Raw genomic sequence first — 21,997 nt, forward strand, 5'->3', positions numbered from 1 at the left:
ATGCGGTTGTTGGTTGCAGTTCTGTTTTTGATGCAAGCAGCTGCAAACTCAGATGATGTCACCACGAGTCCAAAGAGTGTAAATCCTGAGACCTTCATGAATGTTGTAAGTTAGAAGATTGGATCTCCCCTCTGTCTGAACATTTACAGATATTTAAGTGGGTGAGAGAGGGCCACAGAGGGACGCAGGGTGTGTGGAGAGGGCTGTGGTAGTTGTGTGTACTTGTTTTGTGGAGACACGTGGCATTGCGCTGTCTCCATAGCATCATTAACAAGTCTTGAATGTGTCTCATCCTCTCTGCAAATTAAGTGCAATTAGGAGAAGCAGGTTAGTTAGGGCCAGCAGCAGTCTCAGTTTGGACACAGCATAGCATGCTTTACTGCTAGTGCCAGGTGTCAGAAAACTCTTTTATTTTCAGCCCTCGCTTCCAGAGGAATCCACATGCACATGCCATGCTCTGCCTGCTGTATCCCGACCCAAGACCCACATCCCCTCTTGTTCAGACAGACCCACAGGAACCAGCACACAGAACATCTTGTCCCATCTACACCTCTCTGGTTGACATTTTCCTGCAGTGGAAGTATTTTAAGTGGGGTGACTTTCTGAAAGCACACCTCAGGTGCAAGATTTTTTCCCAACAGTCCTTTTGGCTAGAGAGAGTGAAGACGGTGAGGATAGTGATACTTGTTATGGAGACATCTCTTCATGCTGTTCTCCCTGTTTGGAAGGGGCATCCCAGCTGCTGAGGGATGAGTTCTGTGTTGACTGAATGTCCCACCTTATTTTTTCTTTTCCCAGAGCCAAATGATCTGCTATAGAATGTACCCCAGTGAGGAGTATGAAATCCTGACTCGCGATGGTTACTATGTCAGACTGAACAGAATTCCTCATGGGAGAGAATATCCTAGGAACACAGGTATGGCTCTATTTGGCAAGGAAGCCAGCAAAGACCTGTAACCTCTCAGACATACTGTTTGATTTTTGGGTGGCCCTCTATGGAGCCACAAGTTGGGTCCCTTCCAGCTCAGGATATTCTGTGATCTGTCATCATTGGTTCTATGATTTTAATGAAATTCTGGTTCAGTGAAACATGCTGTTTCTTTCACATCTAGGTCCCAGACCTGTTGTGTTTCTTCAGCATGGGCTACTTGGTGAAGGCAGCAACTGGGTTGAAAACCTGGCTAACAACAGCCTTGGCTTCATACTAGCAGACTCTGGTTATGATGTGTGGCTAGGGAACAGTCGAGGAACACTCTGTTCTCGAAGACACCAGCATCTTTCCCCTGACCAGACTGAATTCTGGGATTTCAGGTAGGCTGAAGTGGATTACAAAAGCTGGCAAACTCTCCTGGGCAGAGTGGATGCCTGCACACAGGCAAGTCAGAGCATCTAGTCCCATGCATGGCCACCCCCAGACCTTCCAGAGAAGCCTGAAGGCAGGGAGGCTGGAAGCACCTGTGCAGACCTGCCTGGTGACATGGTGCCAGCATCTCACTGCAGCTTCCATGGTCTCCACCCTGCACAATCCAGTCTTCCCTGTGCATGTCCCAGGCCAGTCCTCCCAGCAAGGTGCCTGCAAGTGGCAATCTCTCCCCTTCTTCTAATTGTAGCTCCCAACAGTGAGGAGGGTGGGTTAGTGAAGGGGACACACATGGTCTCCTCCACACACTGGGTACTGCTTGGGAAGCTGATCCTTCCTGCTTGGTCTCCTCCTGCTTGGGACACCTCTTCCATTCCTAGTATAAGAAGTAAGGGTCTTAAGTTGTGCCAGGGGAGGTTCTGGTTGGATATTAGATTCTCAGAAGGAGTGGTGAGACCAATATTGGAATAGGCTGCCTGGAGAGGTCGAGGAGTCTCTGTCCCTGTTCAAGAAATGTGGAGATGTGGCACTGAAGGACGTGGTTTGGTTCTCATGGTGCAGATGGGGTGATGGTCGGACAGGACGACCTTAGAGCTATTTTACAACCTTAACGATTTCAATGGTTCCATGAGTCCTCTAAAATGAACACCACATAGTTCTGGGAAGTGAGCTTTCCTTCTGCTCAGAAGCAGTCTGAGGAAGTAAGGAGTCATTTTAAGCTGCTATTGCCTGCCAGCACTCATCTCCAGACTTAGATATATGCTTGCAGAAGGAAAGCTAAGGAAGTGGGTCTGTGCTTACACTACATCATGCTAAAAGGCATATGTACAGGAATCCCTCTCTCTGGCATCTTGATCTGCAGAGCTAGATCTTGATCTGCAGAGTTGTGTATTGCAACTGAAATGCTGTATTGTATTGATGGCCGGGCTCTGCAGATTACTAACAATGGTTATGGAAGGACTAAGCCTTCTCAATGAAGGATGAGGCCATGGCAGGAGAATTGCCTTTGGACTGTGTGCAGTGTCACCCACCTCAGGGCTCTCCTTGGTCATGGGAACTTTCTGTTGGGAAACTACCTTCCGCCCATACACCTTGTAACCCATGCTCTTTCCCTGTATTGCAGCTTCCATGAAATGGCTATGTATGACCTCCCAGCAATGATCAACTTTGTCCTGCAGAAGACTGGCCAGAAGCAGTTGTACTATGTGGGCTACTCTCAGGGTGCCACTATCGGTGTGTTAGAAGGAGTTGGGTATCACCTTTTTCTTTTGTGATTGTCCACCTGTATCCAGCTCTGGTGAGGCCACACCTCGAGTACTGCGTCCAGTTTTGGGCCCCTCACAAGAAAGACACTGATGCTCTGGAATGTGTTCAAAGAAGGGAAACAGAGCTGGTGAGGGGTCTGGAGCACGGGCCTTGTGACGAGCGGCTGAGGGAGCTGGGATTGTTCAGCCTGGAAAAGAGGAGGCTCAGGGGAGACCTTATTGCTCTCTATAACTTCCTGAAGGGAGGTTGTAGTGAGCTGGGGGTCTGTCTCTTTTCTCGTGTAACTGGTGATAGGACTAGAAGGAATGGCTTCAAGTTGTGGCAGGGGAGATTCAGGCTGGATGTTAGGAAATACTGCTTCTCAGAAAGGGTGGTCAGACAGTGGAATGGGCTGCCCATGGGGGTGGTGGATTCACTGACCCTGGAGGTGTTCAAGAAACATTTGGATGTTGTGTTGAGGGACATGGTCTAGTGAGAACTGTTGGCGATAGGTGGATGGTTGGACTGGATGATCTTGTAGATCTTCCTCAACCTTGGTGATTCTGTGATTCTCTCTAAAATAGGGAAGGTGTTGCCTGGACCACCTCAAAAACTTTCATTTTGCCACTTGTAAGGAGAAAGTGCAGGGTGGTCCTGCCTGTATGAGCAACCAAGCTTGCATGCTAGGACCTCTCAACGGTCCCTTGCAACACAACAGCAGTGCTCTCCATAAAGGAGAAATGGAAGCACCAGCGAGTTCCTACAGCAGCAGGAAAGCACTTGGTAACCACAGTCAAGCCCTGAAAAGCAAATTCCAGTCTGGAAAGCTGGGTTGCAGTGTTCTGCATGAAACACAAGTGCATTTTGCATGGAATTCAAGGCTTGCGCACCCCAATCACAGTGCTTTTTTCCACCAGCTATGCCAGCATGGGTATGAGGTGATCTAAGGGACAGTGGAAGTAGCCACTGGGAGGTGACACTACTGTTCTTGTCTCCTTGTGAATGGGGCAGGATATCCAGTAAGTGTTAGTAAAGTGCTTTGTCAGCTACAGGAATAAAAATGTTGTCTCCTTCTGAACACTGAACTGAAAGTTCAGAGGCACAGATTCCAGATTGCTAATTCAGACTAATGCTAGCTAAACTGACATAGGCAGCAGGTCCGTGCAAACCCTTGGGCTAAGCACCTGAACAAAATCCAGCAAATCTCAGATTGCTTTTCTGTTTTCTCAGCATTCATAGCATTTTCATCCATGCCAGAACTGGCTCAGAAAATCAAAACTTTTTTTGCCCTGGCTCCTGTAGTGACAATGAAGCACGCCAAAAGTCCTGTATTGAAAATGTCATTTCTTTATACCGGAAAGCCTGATATGCTCCAGGTATGAGATCCATCCCTACCCTAATCCTGAATGTTTGAAATGGGACGCAGTCCACAGGCCATCTGAAGCAGCAGAAAGCAGCTGATTGCCACAGATATAATAGCCTGGGGAAGGGAATATCAGAAGCTACCTTCACACTTTGCTTCCCCAGATCCTACTGGGCAAGACAGATGCCTCACTGAGGATGAGAAAGCTGTGGAGATTTCTTCCCAACCAGTGCAGTCACCCTCTCCTGTACAAGCTCTGTGCCAGCCTATTTTTCCTGCTGGGTGGCTTCAATGAGAGGAACCTCAACATGGTGCGTCTGTCATCTGTCCAGCAGACTCAAAGCAAGGCTCTCAGCAAGGTCTGGAGACCCACAAGTAGCCACCAAAGACTTGTGCGTGGTCACTGGGCTAGGCTGAATGTCCTTGAGGACCTGCTGAGCATGGGCTCTGGGACAGCTCTTTATGGGGACATTCCCTCATATGGACAGCTGGTGTCCTTCACTGGGGATTGGAGACATCTGTTTTCAGGGAGGATGGCTGCTCTTGGTGGTGCAGCCTAATGCTGCTGACCTGCCAGTTGTCATCTACTAGCCCTGGAGGAAGGGAGGTTTGGTAGGACATGGGGAAAGCTGAGTCTAAATGTTGCTAACAGCTTGTTTCTTCTTCCAGAATTGTATAAGAGCAATTGATTTTTAATGGAAATTATGTTTGTGAACCTGACCCAACACTCTAGGCAGCACAACTCAGCAGAGGCTGTTGGAAAACACAAGCTGGCAAACACTGTTCCCGTTCCTATCCACCTGCAAGCAATGATATCTTGAGTGTGTTTTCCTGCAGAGCCGGCTAGATGTGTACACAGCCCACTATCCAGATGGCACATCTGTCAAAAACATAATACACTGGGCCCAGGTATGTCCCCTGAATGGTTTCACCCCTTGGCTGGTCCCTGAACCTGGTGTCTCCAGAGTGAGATCAGCACGCATTAGTGCTAGCAAGTTGTGAGGGAGGAAAGGGATAAAACAGAGCCTGCAGAAGGGGCTTGGGATACAGGCAGAGCTGCTCTGCTCCACCTTGTTTGCTCTTTTTAACTGCACTGAGATGTGTGCACTGGGCTGCCCTGCTGGGAGCCAGCCCCTGAGAGTCTTTGAGATGTAGGACCCTCATGGTGGCACCCAGTAGCCTTGCCACGTTGCGCTGCATGGTTATCCTTTCCCCCCAGGTGAAGAAATCGGGAGAGTTTAAAGCTTTTGACTATGGCAGCAGAAACCAAGACATCTACCACCAGGTAGGGGCTGTGGTGTTGCTGTCCAGGACATCTGAATCCTGCAGCCAGGCTCACACCAAAGCCTGTTTTGGGAGTTGCGGGGCGAGGTGAGCCTGTTGGGTTTCCCAAATGACTCTCACATTCCTCCAGGAGAAGCCTCCCTACTACCAGCTGGAGATGTCTGTGCCCACGGCAGTGTGGTCAGGGGGTGAGGATTGGGTAGCAGATCAGAGGGATGTTCTCCTGCTGCTGCCACACATTACCCACCTCATCTCCTACGTGCACATCACGGATTGGAACCACTGGGACTTCATCTGGGGCCTGGATGGCCCCGGGCGCCTCTACAGCCGCATTGTGGCCATGGTTAAAGGGTTCCAGTAGGGCAAGGCCCAGCTCAGCAGCACCCTGAGGAAGGTGGGGGTGGGATGTGAGCAGCCCCTGACAATGGGACACGGAGGATGGCTGAGCCAAACTATTCTGGGCTGCGTCAGTGGGTGCTGGGATGGGTCCTGGCCCTGCTTGTGGCTGAAGGCTCAGGTGGGGTGCAGAGAACTCGTCTTCACCAGGGCCAGGTGACGGCTCCTCCACTGTGCAGCACTGCTCTCTGCATGTTCCTACCCGCGGAAAAACGTGCAGAAACACGGTGCTCCCTCTCCCTCGCCACCTCCCCCCTCCCCCAAACAAACCACAGAACACAACAGAAATAAGAACTTGAAGGGGATTTTTTGTGCATCGTTGGAGCTCAGCGTTGAGGCGAGGGTTCAGCAACAGCACTACCCGAGCTCAGCGCTGGGGTGAGGGTTCAACAGCAGCACGGCCCCGTGAGATCCGGGGCGGCTCCGGAGGCGCACGGACGCCATGGAGCGCGGCGGCGGCGGCGGGCGGCGGGTCCTTGTGGTGGGTGCCGGGATGGCGGCGCTGGGGGCGGCGCAGCGGCTGCGGGGCCCGGGCAGCGTGCGGCTGCTGGAGGCGGGAGGCCGCGTCGGAGGCCGCGTCTGCAGCCTCCCCTTCGGTAGGGAGATGGGGCCGCGGGGCGGGGGGGGGGTTGGCGGTGGCCCCGGGGTGACGCCGTCTTCTCCCGCAGCCTCGGGGCTGGCGGAGCTGGGCGCGCACTGGATCCACGGCCCCTCGGAAGGGAATCCCGTCTTCCGCCTGGCTTCCAGCTACGGCCTGCTGGGTCCCGGGGCCATCGAGGAGGAGAACCAGCGGGTGGAGGCCAAGGGACACCCGCTGCTGCCTGTTGTCACCTACGGCAGCTCCGGGAAGGTGCTGAGCCCTGAGCTAGTGAACAGCACCCGCAGCCTCTTCAGCGAGCTTCTGGGCTCGGCCCAGGCCCTCGTGGGTGCTGAGGAGCCACCCGCCAGCAGCGTGGGGCAGTACCTGCGGGCAGAGATTGCCCGGCTGGCCTCCGGCTGGGACGAGGACAAGGATGACAAGCAGCTGCGGCTGGCAGTCCTCAGTGCTTGCCTCAAACTGGAGTGCTGCATCAGTGGCACCCACAGCATGGACACGGTGGCCTTGGGGTCCTTTGGGGAGTACATCTCACTGCCCGGCCTGGATTGCACCTTCCCAAGGTGAGCGGGAGCACCAGGAACACCCTGGGCTGGGTGACGGGGCAGTGTAGGAAGGCGTCTCTGGTCCCATCCTCTCCTACAGTGGCTACAGCAGTCTGCCTGAGCGCATACTGGAGACCCTGCCTGAGGGCACTGTCCTGCTCAACAAGCCGGTAAGGACTATCCGATGGCAGGGGTCCTTCTGCGAGGAGGGGGACACGGACAGGGACTTTCCTGTCCAGGTGGAGTGCGAGGATGGCGACTCTTTTCTCACTGACCATGTCATTGTCACTGTCCCATTGGGTAACACTAGAGGAACCCTGCCCTGCCTGACTGCTGCATCATGCCACTGTGCCCCTGGGGCAAGCGGCCTGCTTGCAGTGGAAGGAGCCACCCCACCTTCTCTCTGCAGGTTTCCTCAAGGAACGGCATCAGGACTTTTTCCAGCCTCCCCTGCCCAAGCGGAAGGCAGAGGCTATTCGCCGCCTGGGCTTTGGCACCAACAACAAGATCTTCCTGGAGTTTGAGCAGCCCTTCTGGGAGCCCGAGCAGCAGCTGCTGGAAGTAGTATGGGAGGATGAGTCACCTCTTGCCGAGCCCAGTGCCAACTTGGAGGCCAACTGGTTCAAGAAGCTCATTGGTTTTGTGGTCCTCCAGCCACCAGAGCAGTAGGTGGCCCTGCGCTTTGGCCCTACACAGTGCTGGTTTGGGGTTTTTTTCAGGGCAATGTGGTCTAGAGCGGGTAGGGCTCCTGGCTGTGCAGCTCAGTCCCCACCTCCCATCTGGTGCTCTTTCTCCCCGCCAGGCTTGGACATGTCCTCTGTGGCTTCATCGCTGGCAAAGAGTCGGAGTACATGGAGACACTGAGCGACGCTGAGGTTCTCAGCACCATGACCCACGTCCTCCGCATGCTGACAGGTATCCGATCCCCCACCTCCCCAGCACCTCCATGTGCAGGAACAGGCCCAGAAGGCCAGGGGCTCTGCCCTGCCCTGCAATGTGCCCCACGGCCCACAGGCAACCCGCAGCTGCCCATGCCCCGCAGCATACTGCGTTCCTGCTGGCACAGCGCTCCCTACACCCGTGGCTCCTACAGCTACGTGGCTGTCGGAAGCTCTGGGGAAGACATAGACACACTGGCACAGCCACTGCCCGAGGATGCATCTGACCCCAGGGTAAGGACACAGAGGGTAATTGCACGGGACTTGGGATGGCTACAGTGGGAGATGTGGGATGCGGTAGCACGTGCCCGTGGAGCACAGAGTTCTATGCAGGATCGCTTCGGTCCTCTGCTGTGGAACAGTGGGACGGGGTAGGGGAACACCTCATCACTTAACGTGGGGAAGTGCAGCCTGCAGAGCGCATCCCGGCACTCTCCGGGCACGGGGCATTTCCACTCAGTGGGTCAGCACGCGTGAAGGGACGGCCTCGGGCGAGTCCTGGGCACGCGCTGCCGCGGGCGGGCCCGATGCCGCCGCGATGCGCTGACCCCCGCCCCGCAGCCGCTGCAGGTGCTGTTCGCGGGGGAGGCCACGCACCGCTCGTTCTACTCCACCACGCACGGCGCGCTGCTGTCCGGCTGGCGGGAGGCCGAGCGCCTCAACCGGCTCCCGCGGGCCGCGGCCCGGTCGTAATAAAGGTGCGTTTCCCACACGGTTCCGCCTCGTTTATTGCCCGCTGGCCGCTCGTCCTCCGCGGGCCGTCAGTACCAGTTGGTGCCGGCGATCATGAAACGCGTGTCGTCCAGTGGGGCCGTCGCAGGGCCGGGCTGCGGGCCGACATCCGCGGGGGGTGGCGGGGCGGCAGGCGGCTGCGAGGGAGGCTGCGAGGGAGGCTGCGGGGCCGCAGGGGGCGCGGCGGGCGCCGGGCCCGGGCCCGCCGCCGGACTCCGAGGTTCCCCACCGGGCCGCGGCTCCGCCATGCCCTGAGGAGAGCGCTGCGTCACGGCGGGGCGACGCCACGCCCACCGCGGCCACCGCGGCCCCGCACTTACCGCCCGGCGCCGCTCCGCTTCCTCCTTCCGCTCCTCACGGTCGGAAGTGACGCACCGGAAGCGTCATGAGGCGCTGCGTGGGAGCGCTGCGGGCCGCCGCCTCGGCGAGCGGCTCGGAGTCGGGCGGGTTCCGCAGCCGCTTCGATTTCGGCAGCCGCGATGCGGCCTCCTGGTTCCCCGGGCACATGGCCAAAGGTGAGAGCCCGGCAGCGGTGGGGCGAGCCCTTCCCGTCGGCGTGTGCGGCCGCTCCGCTCAGCGGACGTTGTGTTGCAGGGCTGCGGCAGATGCGGGCCTCCCTGCGGCGTGCCGACTGCCTGGTGGAGGTGCACGACGCTCGCATATCCTTAGACGCCGAGCCCTCCGGGTACCACGGTCTAAGTTTCGTGACCCCCCCGACCCGCACCGTCCCTGCGACCCCCAAAACGGTGCCCCCTGTTTTCCGCCCTGTCCCATACCAGTCCCCGACCCTGTTTTCCCCTACATCTGTCTCTGCACATAGTCATTCATTCGCTCCCTTTTGGTTCCTGTACCCATATCCATTTGTCCACGAGGTGGTCTGCTCTCAGCCCTGTAACTCCCCGAACCAGCCCCCGTGCTCCTGTTTTCTCTATGATCTGCTCCAACATGCGTTTTTTTCAGCCCCCCTTTAAGCCCTGCACCTGTGCTGTTACCTTGAGCCAAGCCTCTTCACCCCACAAGCCACAGCAGCCCCCCACTCTCCTGTTTTCCCTCATACTGCAGTTCTCCTTAGCAGCTGCACATCCCACTGTCAGGCCGTAACCCTGTGCTGCGGGAGGTGTTGGGCATCCGCCCGCATCTTTTGGTGCTGAACAAGATGGACCTGGCTGACCCACGGCAGCAGTCAGTGAGTGCTGGAGGCACAGAATGGGCTGGGGCCCTGCAGAGCTGCAGCAGAACCACGCTGTTAAGCTCCTGTCCCCACAGAGAATCCTGGAGCAACTGAGGCAGCAGGGATGCTCGCATGTCATCTTCACTGACTGTCAGCAGGACACCAATGTGAAGAAGGTACTGTGCTTCTGCTGTGTCCTCAGTTGACCCTGAGGCTGGGATGAGAGCATCCTCCACACTTCCCACAGATTGTACCCCTGGTCGCCAAGCTAGTCAGCAGCAGCCCACGCTACCACCGGGCTGAGGTGAGGAGGGGCAGGGAGGCTGCAGCCTGGGTACGTCCTTTGGTGGAGCACATGTCCTCCCTGCTTTCAGAGTACTGAGTACAGCATCATGGTGATCGGTGTGCCCAATGTAGGCAAGTCATCACTTATCAACTCTTTGAGGAGGTTGCACCTTAAAAAAGGTACACCAAGTTTCCATGGCACTGGGAGGTTGCTGCTCCAGGCATCACACACCTCCCTCACCCTCTGCTTTTCCCCAAAGGAAAAGCCACAGCAGTGGGCGGCGAGCCAGGTGTCACCAAGTCATTGCTGACCCGGATCCAGGTACCCTCCCTGTGGGTGCTGGCTGCAGGGTGCAGGCTTTCTCCCATGGAGCACCTCATCACTCTGTGGCGAGGCCTTGGCTAAGAGCCTCTGCTGAGCCTGTGGTCTTGGTGGTGGGGCCGCAGGTGTGTGAGACTCCCCTGGTGTACCTGGTGGACACACCAGGTGTGCTGCCCCCAAAGTTGGCCGATGTGGAGACGGGGATGAAGCTGGCATTGTGTGGTACGGGGCCATGGAGCTGGGCAGCCTGGGGCAGGATACACGGAGAAAACTGACAAGGCTGGGGGCTTCCCTCTGGCAGGAGCCATCCGTGACCACTTGGTGGGTGAAGACATCATGGCTGACTACCTGCTGTATGTACTGAACCGGCAGCAGCAGTTTGGGTGAGTGGGGAGCAGGGCATGGCTGGGGCACCCTGAGGTGTGGGTCGGAGCTGCATTCTCTCTGCAGGTACATGGAGCGCTATGGACTGCCCGAGGCCAGTGACAACATCAGGCATGTGCTGAAGTACGTGGCAGTCACCCTGGGCAAGACGCAGAAGGTGAAGGTGCTGACAGGCACAGGTGAGCATGGGGTTTGGGGATCACTGGGCTGTGGGCTCTGCTGAGGATTGTGGCAACCCCCTCTGTCCATTCTGCAGGGAATGTCAACATGATGATGCTCGACTACTCGGCTGCTGCCTATGAGTTCCTGCGGGCTTTCCGTGCTGGGCATCTGGGTAGACTGACGCTGGACTGAGGGTCCTGGAGTAGAGCAGGGCATCCCACATCTCCCCCAGCTCCAGGTGGTGGCATGGTGTGATTAAAGTTGCTTTGTTCCTGGATGGGTCATCTTGTGACAGCTGCATCCTCCCCACTGGGACCGGTGGGAAGGGGGAGGGGAAGGCGCAGCCTCCAGGGAAGGCACAGCCTCCAGGAAAGCCCAAACCATGCAGGTGCCACCTGTAGCCTCAAGTAAAACTGTGGAGGCCTCGCTGCAGGGTGTTACATCTATTCCTGTGCCTGCACCCAGTCCTTGCTTGGGCCACATCCAGACACACGCAGTGTCACCCAGCTTTATTTCCATGTCACTGTTAATCGCTGAGGAACCCAGTGGTCTTGGTGGGTGCCATCAGTGGTGCAGGATGGCAGCGAGGGGACAGAACCAGGGCATGGCCCAGCCCCATTCCATCCGTCCTGGTGCCACCGATGTCCAGGATGTCCCATTGCCTTCGTGGTACTCCATCTCTGCCCGGGCCTGGTGCAGTGCAGCTCCAGCTGCTGCCCCAGCTGCTGCTGCCGCCGCAGCCACACGCAGAGCCCCGCCATAGCGTGGCAGGCCCCTGTGCCGGCTGCGGGCAGCCCCCCGTGCCATGCCGCGTGCAGCCCCCCGGGAGCCCCCGCGCCCGCCCTTGGTGGCAGCTGGTTGGCAGAAGGTGGCAGCAAGCAGCAGCAGCACCCAGCAGCAGGCCACACGCCGCCTCATCCCGCCGACCTGCACACAGGGAGGGCTCTGCTGTAGGCAGGTGTCCACCTCGCTACATGCGTGAGCGATGTGTCTGCGTGCACCAACCTCAGCCTGGGGCATGCTCCCACTGAACCTCTATGAATACTGCACATGTCAGAGCCATGCATACACACTGGCTTACAGCACACACATATGTGGTGTGTGAGTGCAGTCACGTCGTGCGTGGGCTGCAGACGTCGCATGCACCAACACAGGCTGTACAGGTATGCAGGCAGCCATGTCTTATGCCTTGCACATGCACCTGTGTGTGGGATGTGTGGTGCACACATGCAGCCCTGGTCATGGCCTGCATGTGCATGGGTTGTACATGTGCCACATGCACCAACATGGGGATTACACGTGTGCCACATTCACAACATGCATGTTGATTGCACTGACACATGGATTACATGTGTCACATGCACCAGAATGTGTGCTGCATGCCCTGGCACCTGAGGTGCACGAGCACATGGTTTGCACGTCCGCCATATATGCCAACACATGCATTACATATGTTGCATAATACATGGATTGCACACGTATGTTGCATGCACTAATATGTGTATTACATACACTGACACACGGATGGCACGTGTGTGTCGCACACTTTAACACATGTGCCACACGCACTGACACGGGGGTTGCACAGACAAGTGTGAGCCGCGGTGCCGTGGCAGCCCTGTACGTGCACCTGCACGTGCCCGCTCACACGCGTCGCGTCCCCTTGCACGCATTGCACGTCCGCACGCACCCCCCGTCGTGCACGCCGCAGATACGAGCACAAACGCCGGCACACCCGCGCGTGGCCAACGCACCTCTCCGCGAGGGGGCCGCGCATCCGCACAGCTTCCCCCGATGCCTTCCGCTCCCACGTCCCGCGTGGGCTCCTTGCCTCCGCGCTCGCCAGCCCCCGGGCAGCCGCCGGCTCCGCTCCTCTCCGCGCCGGGCGGTGGGCACGGGGCGGCGCGCCCGCTGCGCGCCCACGGGCGACGTGAAGCGCGGACACGCGTGGGGGAGCGGCGGGGCGGGGCCCGCGTGGACCAATGGCACAGACGCGCTGCGGGGCGCGGGGCGGAGCGAGGCTGCGGGGGGAGGGGGGGGCGGGGCCGCGCATCTCCGCGCCGCGCAGCAAAATGTCGGCCTCGCTGCGCGCCCTCCTCCGCCCCGCGGCCGCCGTCTGCGCCGGTACCGTGCGGCGCCGCGCGCTCCTGGCGGCACTCCGCCCCCTTGTGGCGGGGCGGGGCTGCGGCGACGGTGAGCGAAGGGGCGCCGGGAGGGGAGTGCTGCGGGGAGGGGGGGGGGGGGGGGGGGGGGGGGGTGGCACCGGGAGCCGGGGACGGGCAGCGGGCGCGGGCCGCGCTCAGAACAGCGGCGCCGAGCGAGGGGCGCGACGAGCCGGGCCCGCGGAGCGCGGAGACCGCCGCCCCCCAGGGTGAAGGTCGCCCCACAATGGCGCGCGGTCACTTGGCCGCGCAGGGCCCCCGTTCCGCTTCCTGCAGGTGCAGAAGGCCGGGGCGGGCGGCAGCGTGGGGCTGATCCGGCTGCAGCGGCCCGAGGCGCTCAACGCGCTCTGCGCGGGGCTGATGGAGGAGCTGGGGCGGGCGCTGGACGCCTTGGAGGCCGACGGGCAGGTGGGAGCTATTGTCATCACCGGCAGCGAGAAGGCCTTCGCAGGTACGGCTGCAGCACCCTGTGGTTCTGCCACCCCCACCTCTATGGATCCCAGCGCAGCCCTTTGGTGACCCCACGCTGTCCCCCTTGCAGCCGGCGCTGACATTAAAGAGATGCAGAACAAAACCTTCCAGGAATGCTATGGCAGCGGCTTCCTGGCGGGCTGGGACCGGGTGGCCACTGTCCGCAAGCCCACCATCGCTGCCGTTAATGGCTTTGCTGTGAGTGCCCCTTCTGTGTCCCTGTGTCCCCACGTCCGTGCTGCTGGTGTGCCATAACCCCGCTGTGCTTGCAGCTGGGTGGCGGCTGTGAACTGGCCATGATGTGCGACATCATCTATGCTGGGGAGAAGGCACAGTTTGGACAGCCTGAGATCCTGCTCGGGACAATCCCAGGTGAGCGTGGGGGCTGTGCGTCCCCAGTGTGTTGGTGACAGCCACGTGCCTGCTCCCAAGCCCACCGCCCCATCCCCAGGTGCCGGGGGGACGCAGAGGCTGACCAGGGCGGTGGGCAAGTCGCTGGCCATGGAGATGGTTCTGACTGGGGAGCGGATCTCGGCGGCGGAGGCCAAGGCAGCAGGTAAGGGTGTGGGTGAGGCTGGGGGGCACAATGGGGATCCCCATATCACCTCCCTGCTTGCTCCCAGGTCTGGTCAGCAAAGTCTTCCCCCCGGACAAGCTGGTGGATGCAGCCATTGGCTGTGCTGAGAAGATCGCTGCCAACTCCAAGCTGGTGGTAGCTATGGCCAAGGAGTCCATCAATGCTGGTAGGGGGTCAGGGATGGGGGTGAACTCAGGGATTTGGGATCCGGGCTGAATGGTGTTCCCATCTGCTCATCCCCATCTTTTCTCCATCTCCTTGTCCCTATCTCCAGCTTTTGAAACAACACTAACAGAGGGGAACAGGACGGAGAAGCGCCTCTTCTATGCCACTTTTGCCACCGTGAGTACAGGGCTGGCCCTGGACACACAGGGTGAGTGGGGCTGTGGGATGCCCCAACCCATTCTCTGCCACCAGGACGACCGCAAGGAGGGGATGACTGCGTTTGTGGAGAAGCGCAAGGCCAAATTCACTGACAGTTGAGCTGCAGAACCTGAGGACACTCGTTCCCCTTGTCTGCCCTTTACCACCTATGTGCCTCAAAATGAAGGATGGGCCCATTGGCACTGCAGAGGGAGCCAGCACCTGGCATTGAATGGTGCCCACACTGGACAAGATCCCCAGCAGGGTTTTGGCTCATTACTGCTATTAAAAGGCTTTCCTGGTGCTGCTGGTGCATCATCATCCTTGTTAGGAGCCCCCAAACTGAAAAGCACTGGAGACAGCTGAGAGCCTTTCCTGGAGCCAGGTCTTCCCATGGGCTGAATTGGAGCTGGGGTGACAGGCTGAGTCCCCTGGCCTGCTGGACTCCCTGTCAGAAACCAAGCACCCACCGGGCTGCTCAACAAGAAGAGGTTTATTGGGGGCTCATGGTGGAAGGCAGGGCTACAGCCTCACTCAGCTGTGGTAGAGGTGGTCACGGTCCTCTGAGGGACCATTTTCCACCTCTGCTGACAGAACCAGGCGCTCTCTGTGGGACCGGGGCTCAGGCTCCACCTCAACCCTGTCCGAAGGGTGATAGAGATGGTCACGGTCCTGCTCTGGCCCCACCTGGACCCAAGCAGGGTCTGGAGGGAACAGAGGCCGTGAAGCGGTGTCCTTGGCAAGCTTGGCTTCCTCCGCTGCCTGTGGAGCCTGGACACTGTAAAGAGAAGCAGAGGTGGCCTGTAGGGCAGCAAGTCATGAAGGCTGGCCCCATGTTGTCAGTGCCTGCTGAAAGCCCAGTGGATCCATTTGGATTTAAAACATGGATTAGTGGGCTCTTGTCTCACAAGTGGCATAGGCACCATGGCAGCACTGCTGCAAGGGAAGCAATAGCAACTTTGAAGCAAAGAAAAGCAAAACCAGGGCCATGCATCTTGGAGGGTTTGGGTGACTTGAGGAGAAATACCTGAGCAGGGAGCCCATTAACTGTTAGGAATTCAAAGCAGCAAGAATGATACAAAGCGACGAATCATAGAATCATAAAATGGCTGGGGTTGAAAAAGACCGCGGTGATTATCTACTTTCAACCCCCCTGATACGTGCAGGGTTGCCAGCCACTAGATCAGGCTGCCCACTGATGTTTGCCCACTGTATTCCCCAGCCCGATCCCAGCCACAATGCAGCACCCAGCAGTGCAGGCAGTGTGGTTGTAGCCCCTCTTACGTCTCCTTTGCCAGATTCTGCTCCACATCCACGTCCTGTCTGAGACCGCCAAGAGCCTGCAGCAGAGAAGGGCGAGGTGAGAGTCAGCCCTAAGCCTGGCCCCCGGCCACAGGCAGCTGCGGTCTCACCTGGTTGCCTCCGGGGGCTAGCAGCAGGAGAGCTGCACCCAGCAGCATGGTCACACTGCATGGACCCATGGTGCCTCTGCCTGTGCAACACCCTTGCACTGCACTTTGCCCACGGGTGTGGGTGCTGTGTGGTTGCATGGGGGAGTGGTGTGGGTCATGTGGGTGCGCCCCATCATGCACGTGGCACATACACCCTGCAGTACACTGCAGCAGTCAAGTTAGAAGCTTCTGAGGGCTGTAAGTCTACAAACTTACTCCTCAACACCAGGGAAGCTAAATAGGTCAGCTGAAATAAACAGTGAAAGGAGAGCAGTCATGCAGCACCATTGCCATCGCATGGCTGAGCATCTGCTCAGCTGCTCTTGGTGGCTCTCCTGCCCCCTGTACTGGGCACAGCAGGGTTTCTCTCCAGCGGGAGGTCTCTGGGTCTGTCTGGCCCAGAGCAGAGCAGGCTGGAGGGAGGCCTTGTGGCGGCTGCAGCTCCTCACAGGGAGCGGAGGGACAGTGCTGAGCTCTGCTCTGTGTGACAGTGACAGGGAACGGTGTGGAGCTGTCAGGGGAAGGGCAGCCGGGGGTGAGGGAAAGGGGTCTGCACCAGAGGGCACTGGGCATGGAATGGAATGCGCAGGGCAGCGGGCAGAGCCCTGAGTGCCGGAGCTCAGGGACTGTTTGAGCACTGTCCTCAGGGCTTGGGTGGTGCTGTGTGGAGCCCAGAGGTGGATTCACTAATTCCTGTGGGTCCATGCCATCTTAGGTTATCCTGTCATTATGTGATGTGATTCTACATCCTCCTGACAGAGAGTTCCTCCCCAGCATTCCTATAGTCCCTTTAGTTACTGGAAGGCCACTCTGAGGTCACCCAGCTCTCAGCCTGTCTCCTTAGCAGAGGTGCTCCAGCCCTCAGAATATCCTTGCGGCTTGCTCTGGATCCACTCCAACAGTTTCATGTCTTTCTGATGTGGCTCTGGTAATGACACCCTAGAGGCCTGACATCCCATCTCATTGTATCCCCACTTGTTCCATCCCTGCCCTCCACCTGCTGTCCGTCATGTCTTTCCTCCAGCCACACTTCCCTGCTGCCCTCTGCCCCTCCTCCCCAGAACCTGCAGTGCTCACTGCCATCAGATCTGTCAACCTGGGGCAGCTCTCTGCAGGCTGAGGAGCGAGCTGGACTAACCAGCTATTTTAAACAGAATGAGGCATTTTAAAACTTGCAAAGAAATATGTAGAACTTGCACCCTGTTCATATTCACAAGGACTTTTCAAAGCCTTTTTATCCTTTGTTCTTCCTGGTGAGGATGGGGACGAAGCAATTACAAACCCCTAGCTTCTTGGGTAAATGCCATACCAAGAGCCTCCTGTGATTCCAATTTTTTTACTTTGTGGATCATTTGCTGAATGTCACAGTTGTAAGGGGACCACAGGGACAGGTAGCTGTGAGCTCTGTGGTTTGCTGTCCATGGTGGGAACATAAGCAAAAGGGTACATGTGCCTCAGGTGGAGCTTTCCTCCCAGGATAACAGGGCTAAACAGGAAGGGAGGCACAGGGGGATATACCCTCCCTTGCCAATTGACTTGGGGGTATTTGGGGAAAATCTCAAAGACTCACTCCATCTGCCTGGCTCCACCTACATCTCCAGGCAGCAGCAGCAGACAAATTTATTTCCAGTTTGATTTCAGGGGAAATCAGAGAGGAGAGATTTTGTGTCTAACGAAGAATAAACACAAGCCAGGCTCTTCTCTGTATTTCTGTCAAAGAGACGGGGTACATAGACACAAAGGAGCTGTGGCAAACCACCTCCAGAGACATTTATATAACCAGAACCGCACCACCCCTCTTTTCTCCTTTTCACTTCCCATTACAGAGCAGATCATTGCAGGCAATGGCAAACACTCCTGCTTGGATGCAGTGACTTCGATAACAACTGATGGTGCCTTTTTGTCTTGCGCAAGTCTGTTGTGCTGACATTTAGACTTTCTTACGTGGGCCTTTAAATCCTCGGGTAGCGCCCTGTCCAAAGCAGACTGTGGATGGGATCCTGGAACAGAGACACCAGTTAACATGCATTTGTGAGATCTTTGCCCTCTGTTATCAGCAGAAGTCCTGCCGTGACCAGTCAACTAGCAGCAACAGTCATGCTTTAAAAGACAAAGCTGACTTAGCCCAGGAATGCAAGGCAAAGGTGTTGGAGGTAAAACAGTAATCTTTTGGGGAACATGATGCAAATACAAAATTGACTAATCTCTCCAAGATACAAGCTGCGAGTGCAAAGGTGTGGCCCCATACCAGTCTGCTTAGACAAGCTCTCTGCATTGGCCCATTTCCCAACTCACACCCCCTACTCAGCCCTTAGCACCCCACCACCTACAGGAGCATTGGGATGTTTTACACCCTGCATCGTTTAAGGCTCCCATTGTCTAAAATCACCAAGGTCAATTCAAAATAAAGGTGAAATGCTGGTTGTCTTATCCAGTGATGGGGCACGTTTATGTGCTGGAGGCCTCTCATCTCTCTTCACAATAGGGAAAATATAATGCTGGGAAATTACAGTGTTACTTTTGCAGAAGTGTATGACTACACAGAGCAGAAGCAAGAAAAGTGTGGCCAGGAGGGTCATGTCAAATTCAAGACAGCATTTCTTACTGGCATATAACCTGTTACTTCTGAAAAAGCAGCCAAGTTTAAAATGTCATCTTGTCAGCTGCTTGGCATCATTCTAACCCCATGGACAAATAGAGGGGCAGGTTTCTGTTGGATGGACCACGCTGGCATCTCAGGTGTGACAAACTCAAAGTACAAGCATCTCTTTGCCAACTGTGATAGTTCAAGAAAAAACATGACGTGCTTAGAGGCCATTAAAGTGATCAATAAATGATTCAGGTGCTGCCTCAGTGACCTTTTGATCATATACTACCTTGTACAGGTTTTATGGTACATGATGAAGAGGACTTCTTAAGCAAAGCCAGCATCAAGCAGTTTGCTTACCCTATAGGAGCACAGGAAACTGCAAGTCAGCTTTGGGGCTTAGACTCCAACAGTTTATCTTCAGACCAATATCAATCTGCAGTACACTGGGAAAATACTAGGGGCTGGCAGAGCAACAGGAACAACCTGCTGACAAAGCTTTGCAATATATGCTCACTCTTTTTTAATTCATGTTTTTTTTTTTGTTTTGTTTTGTTTTGTTTTTAAAGGGCTTTAAAAAAATAAATAGAAATATCACCTCTCCTATCCCCAGCACAAAACATCCAGAGTGGTGTTGCACTATGCAATTAAGACTATATGGTCCCAGCCCCAGAAAATTTTGCCTGTGCAGGCATTTGGCTCAGACCTGGATTTATAGAGACGTTTCTCTAGTACTGAAGGGCTGGCTGCAGGCTGAGGGACCTCTATGCTCTCCATAGGTACTTCCATATGGTCCGTCTGGAGCTGCTCTGAGGTCTCCACACTGACATCCATCAGCATGCTCCCATCATCTGTGGCACAGCTCACATGCTTGTTACCACTGCAGAAAGAAAATGTGACATCCATTCTCAGCAGCTGACACGCGAGCAAGGAGCAAAGAAAATGAAAGGGAAATCCCTTTCACATCAGGCTCGGGTGAGTTACTGCATGAAAGAGGCACCGAGATTTGGATACACAAAACACCTGTTGCAGGGCAAGAGCTGGTGGAGAGATAAGGAAAAGTATTCAGTGTTACTGCATTATAGCACACAGCTTAGTTCTTAAATGTCACTCTTCAACCCATAAAGCTTAATTTATGAATGGACTCCCAAAAGAGGCTGGTCCAGCCCTCTGCTGTACATAGGTGATAGTACAAGCAGGTTACCCGAGCAAGCTCTGGGACTCCCAGTCCCTCTGGGTACCTGTGGTAGGGCTGCACCACTTCACTGGACAAGGAATTTTCTCACCATTCCATCCTCCATGTCACTGAAGACTGTTAAACATCTGTGCCTGTGTTCTCTCTATGTCCTGGTTATATCAATATTCCATATCATGACATCATGTGACAGGCTGCTAGGTGCAGAGGCACAGTGAGCGTGGAGCTGCACTTCCTGCTATTTTAGCAAGTCTCAGGTGAATTCTGACTCTCCAAGAGGAAGACACACTGAGATGTACTACAGCTTCCAAGTGCTTCCACATGTTCCCCAATTCTGGGTGACAGGGGGGCAAGGGGGCTTCTGGGTGCCAGCAGCACAGCGAGCAGCACAGTCATTGCTTTCTTCTCATTCCCATTTGAGTTATTAATTGTAACTCTTTCTTCTTATTATCTTACATTCTTTTACCATTTATAGTAAGTTTGTTCTCTCTCCTTATCTTAATTGGGTTGTTTTTTCTTCTCCCTGAAAGAGGAGAAAGAGCCCCCTTGCACTGTTGCTCTTGAAATGATGACAGTATGGCAAAAGCAATGCTTGGAAAAAGCAGTACAGGAGAGGCATGAACTTGCTGGAGTGCAACCAGAGGAGGGCCACACAATTCAAGGGATGGACAAACTGAGAGCTGGGACTGTTCAGCCTGGAGAAGGCACTGGAGAGACCTGAGAGTGGTCTGCCAGTATCTAAAGGGAGGCTGTAAGAAAGGACAGGATGATAGTTTCAAGCTAAAATAGGAGAGATTTAGATCAGATAGAAGGAAAAAGGTTTTTTACAATAAAGGTACTGAAGCACCATTACACGCTTCCCAGTAAGTTGGCAGTACCCCATCACTGGAGACCCAAGGCGAGGCTGGATGATGCTCTGAGCACCTGATGGAGCTCTGGGTGCTTACCGCCAAGAGTTGGACCAGATGGCCCTTAAAGGTCCCTTCCTATTCAGATGATTCCATGACACGACTCTATGAATGAGCGGCCAGAAGAGAAAGCTATCTGCCAGGTTTACAAAGCCTCCTTATGCTCTATTCACACTTTTTGGGAGTAGGAATATTGCAAACACTCAGAAAGAAAGCAGGAAACACACACAGTGACACAGAAAGGTGCTGGACTTGAAACAGCACAGAGGGAGAGAATGAAGACACACTAGGGGAAGGCAAAACACTGTCACATGAAGTCCCACATGTATACCTATTCCTACAAGAAGCAGAAAACTTCACCACTGGGCTCTTAAGATTGCAACTTGTGGACTCTAGAAAGGAATGGGACAGCAGAGAAGCACAGCACTTTTGCATGGAAAAAGCAGCTGTGCTGCTGCCATTCTGCAGTTACCTCTTCACTTTCTTTGGTCTATCAAATCGGAAGTCAGCAGGGTATAAGTGAGCAGTGACCAAGTGATCCTTCCTGTCTTTGCTGCTCTTGAACTTCTCCGCACAGCCTTCTACCAAGCACTTATACTGAAAGAAAGGAAAGAAGACACCCCCTGGGAAGGGTGAACAGCCAGTCCGTGTGGCAGCAGGGGCCGGGCCATGCCCTCACCATATTCTGCTTCTCAGCCATGATCTGGAAGAGCGAGTCGTGCCACTCGGAGATGTGGATGTCCAGAAGGTGCCCCGAGGGGAAGGACCGCCTGCAGAAGGAGCAGACGTTCCTGTGCAGCACGTTGTAGTGGTGCTCGTAGCCCTCCAGCGTGTCGAACACCTGAGAGCAACCGGAGACGTGACAGCAAAACTCAGACACCCTGTAAGAAGGGAAGGACAGCGCGTTACTGCATCCTCAGTGCGTAAAGGATTACACATTCAAGCCTTATTAAAAGGCTCTGCCCCAAAGGCGGTGGGCACAGCACAGGTCACCCAAGGTCACGGCCCCGAGCCGCCGCAGCTCAGGGAGTGTCTGTTCGTAGGTTCCTGACAGGGTTCGGGTCCCCGTGAGTACGCAGGGGCGGCTCACCCGCCCTTCCCGCAGCAGCTCCGGGGGCAGGGCAGGGGCTCCGCGGGGCTCAGCTCTTTTCCCACGCGGCTCACCTGGGCCTCTCCGCCTCCTCGGCGCGGCCCGTGAGAGCCTCCCGCAGGTACAGGTGTCTCTGCACGTCGCCATCCTGCAGCGGGGGGACACGGAAGTTGTGGAGCAGCCCGGCCGCCGGGCCGCCCGCCTCGCCTCGCCTCGCCTCGCCTCACCTCGAGCAGGGGGTGCTGCGGATCCAGGCGCAGGCGGCGCGGGGAGAAAGCGAAGGGCGGCCGCGGCGGGGCCGAAGCGGGCGGCGGGACGGGGGGCAGCGGCGGGCGCTCCCGCAAGCGGCGGCGAAGAACGGACGGCAGCATAGGCCGGGCCGGGGCCGCGCAGGCGCCCGCAGCGCTTCCG

General features: G+C 56.3%; 6 protein-coding genes across 10 annotated transcripts; 4 read left to right on the forward strand and 2 right to left on the reverse strand.

Annotated features, from left to right (window-relative positions):
* On the forward strand, positions 1-5,613 carry LOC140254137 (lysosomal acid lipase/cholesteryl ester hydrolase-like). Its single transcript, XM_072340437.1, has 9 exons — positions 1-105; positions 799-916; positions 1,113-1,311; positions 2,484-2,593; positions 3,836-3,944; positions 4,105-4,279; positions 4,806-4,877; positions 5,188-5,265; positions 5,389-5,613. Exons 1-9 carry the CDS (start codon positions 1-3, stop codon positions 5,611-5,613), a joined length of 1,191 nt encoding a protein of 396 aa, XP_072196538.1.
* A 340-nt stretch (positions 5,614-5,953) lies between these two features.
* On the forward strand, positions 5,954-8,525 carry PAOX (polyamine oxidase). 4 transcript variants are annotated; one of them, XM_072340899.1, is made up of 7 exons: positions 5,954-6,244; positions 6,317-6,806; positions 6,889-7,088; positions 7,198-7,453; positions 7,591-7,703; positions 7,803-7,960; positions 8,288-8,525. In XM_072340899.1, exons 1-7 carry the CDS (start codon positions 6,091-6,093, stop codon positions 8,417-8,419), a joined length of 1,503 nt encoding a protein of 500 aa, XP_072197000.1. In that variant the 5' UTR covers positions 5,954-6,090; the 3' UTR covers positions 8,420-8,525. The 4 variants fall into 4 exon arrangements, with proteins under 4 accessions (XP_072197000.1, XP_072197002.1, XP_072196999.1 ...); XM_072340901.1 differs by having other exon boundaries at positions 5,955-6,244; positions 7,831-7,960; positions 8,288-8,413; XM_072340898.1 differs by lacking the exon at positions 8,288-8,525 and having other exon boundaries at positions 5,955-6,244; positions 7,803-8,229.
* Positions 8,526-8,700: 175 nt separating this feature from the next.
* MTG1 (mitochondrial ribosome associated GTPase 1) lies at positions 8,701-11,059 on the forward strand. The gene is made up of 11 exons (XM_072340902.1): positions 8,701-8,973; positions 9,053-9,116; positions 9,539-9,644; positions 9,725-9,805; positions 9,877-9,933; positions 10,004-10,094; positions 10,175-10,236; positions 10,362-10,458; positions 10,538-10,619; positions 10,687-10,799; positions 10,877-11,059. The coding sequence occupies exons 1-11, from the start codon at positions 8,844-8,846 to the stop codon at positions 10,972-10,974; spliced, it is 981 nt and encodes a 326-aa protein (XP_072197003.1). The 5' UTR covers positions 8,701-8,843; the 3' UTR covers positions 10,975-11,059.
* Positions 11,060-12,816: 1,757 nt separating this feature from the next.
* ECHS1 (enoyl-CoA hydratase, short chain 1) lies at positions 12,817-14,658 on the forward strand. The gene is made up of 8 exons (XM_072340903.1): positions 12,817-12,975; positions 13,198-13,395; positions 13,486-13,613; positions 13,688-13,787; positions 13,867-13,971; positions 14,039-14,158; positions 14,267-14,334; positions 14,410-14,658. The coding sequence occupies exons 1-8, from the start codon at positions 12,855-12,857 to the stop codon at positions 14,473-14,475; spliced, it is 906 nt and encodes a 301-aa protein (XP_072197004.1). The 5' UTR covers positions 12,817-12,854; the 3' UTR covers positions 14,476-14,658.
* A 107-nt stretch (positions 14,659-14,765) lies between these two features.
* On the reverse strand, positions 14,766-16,048 carry PRAP1 (proline rich acidic protein 1). Its single transcript, XM_072340907.1, has 3 exons — positions 15,768-16,048; positions 15,640-15,695; positions 14,766-15,133 (listed from the first exon to the last, which is right to left on the reverse strand). The coding sequence occupies exons 1-3, from the start codon at positions 15,954-15,956 to the stop codon at positions 14,890-14,892; spliced, it is 489 nt and encodes a 162-aa protein (XP_072197008.1). The 5' UTR covers positions 15,957-16,048; the 3' UTR covers positions 14,766-14,889.
* Positions 16,049-17,474: 1,426 nt separating this feature from the next.
* ZNF511 (zinc finger protein 511) lies at positions 17,475-21,957 on the reverse strand. 2 transcript variants are annotated; one of them, XM_072340904.1, is made up of 6 exons: positions 21,814-21,957; positions 21,661-21,734; positions 21,176-21,377; positions 20,969-21,093; positions 19,100-19,273; positions 17,475-17,806 (listed from the first exon to the last, which is right to left on the reverse strand). In XM_072340904.1, exons 1-6 carry the CDS (start codon positions 21,955-21,957, stop codon positions 17,737-17,739), a joined length of 789 nt encoding a protein of 262 aa, XP_072197005.1. In that variant the 3' UTR covers positions 17,475-17,736. The 2 variants fall into 2 exon arrangements, with proteins under 2 accessions (XP_072197005.1, XP_072197006.1); XM_072340905.1 differs by lacking the exon at positions 21,661-21,734 and having other exon boundaries at positions 17,603-17,806; positions 21,176-21,337.
* Positions 21,958-21,997: the final 40 nt, after the last annotated feature.

The sequence above is a fragment of the Excalfactoria chinensis genome, chromosome 6, assembly GCF_039878825.1.
Source record: "Excalfactoria chinensis isolate bCotChi1 chromosome 6, bCotChi1.hap2, whole genome shotgun sequence".
Lineage (NCBI taxonomy): Eukaryota > Metazoa > Chordata > Aves > Galliformes > Phasianidae > Excalfactoria > Excalfactoria chinensis.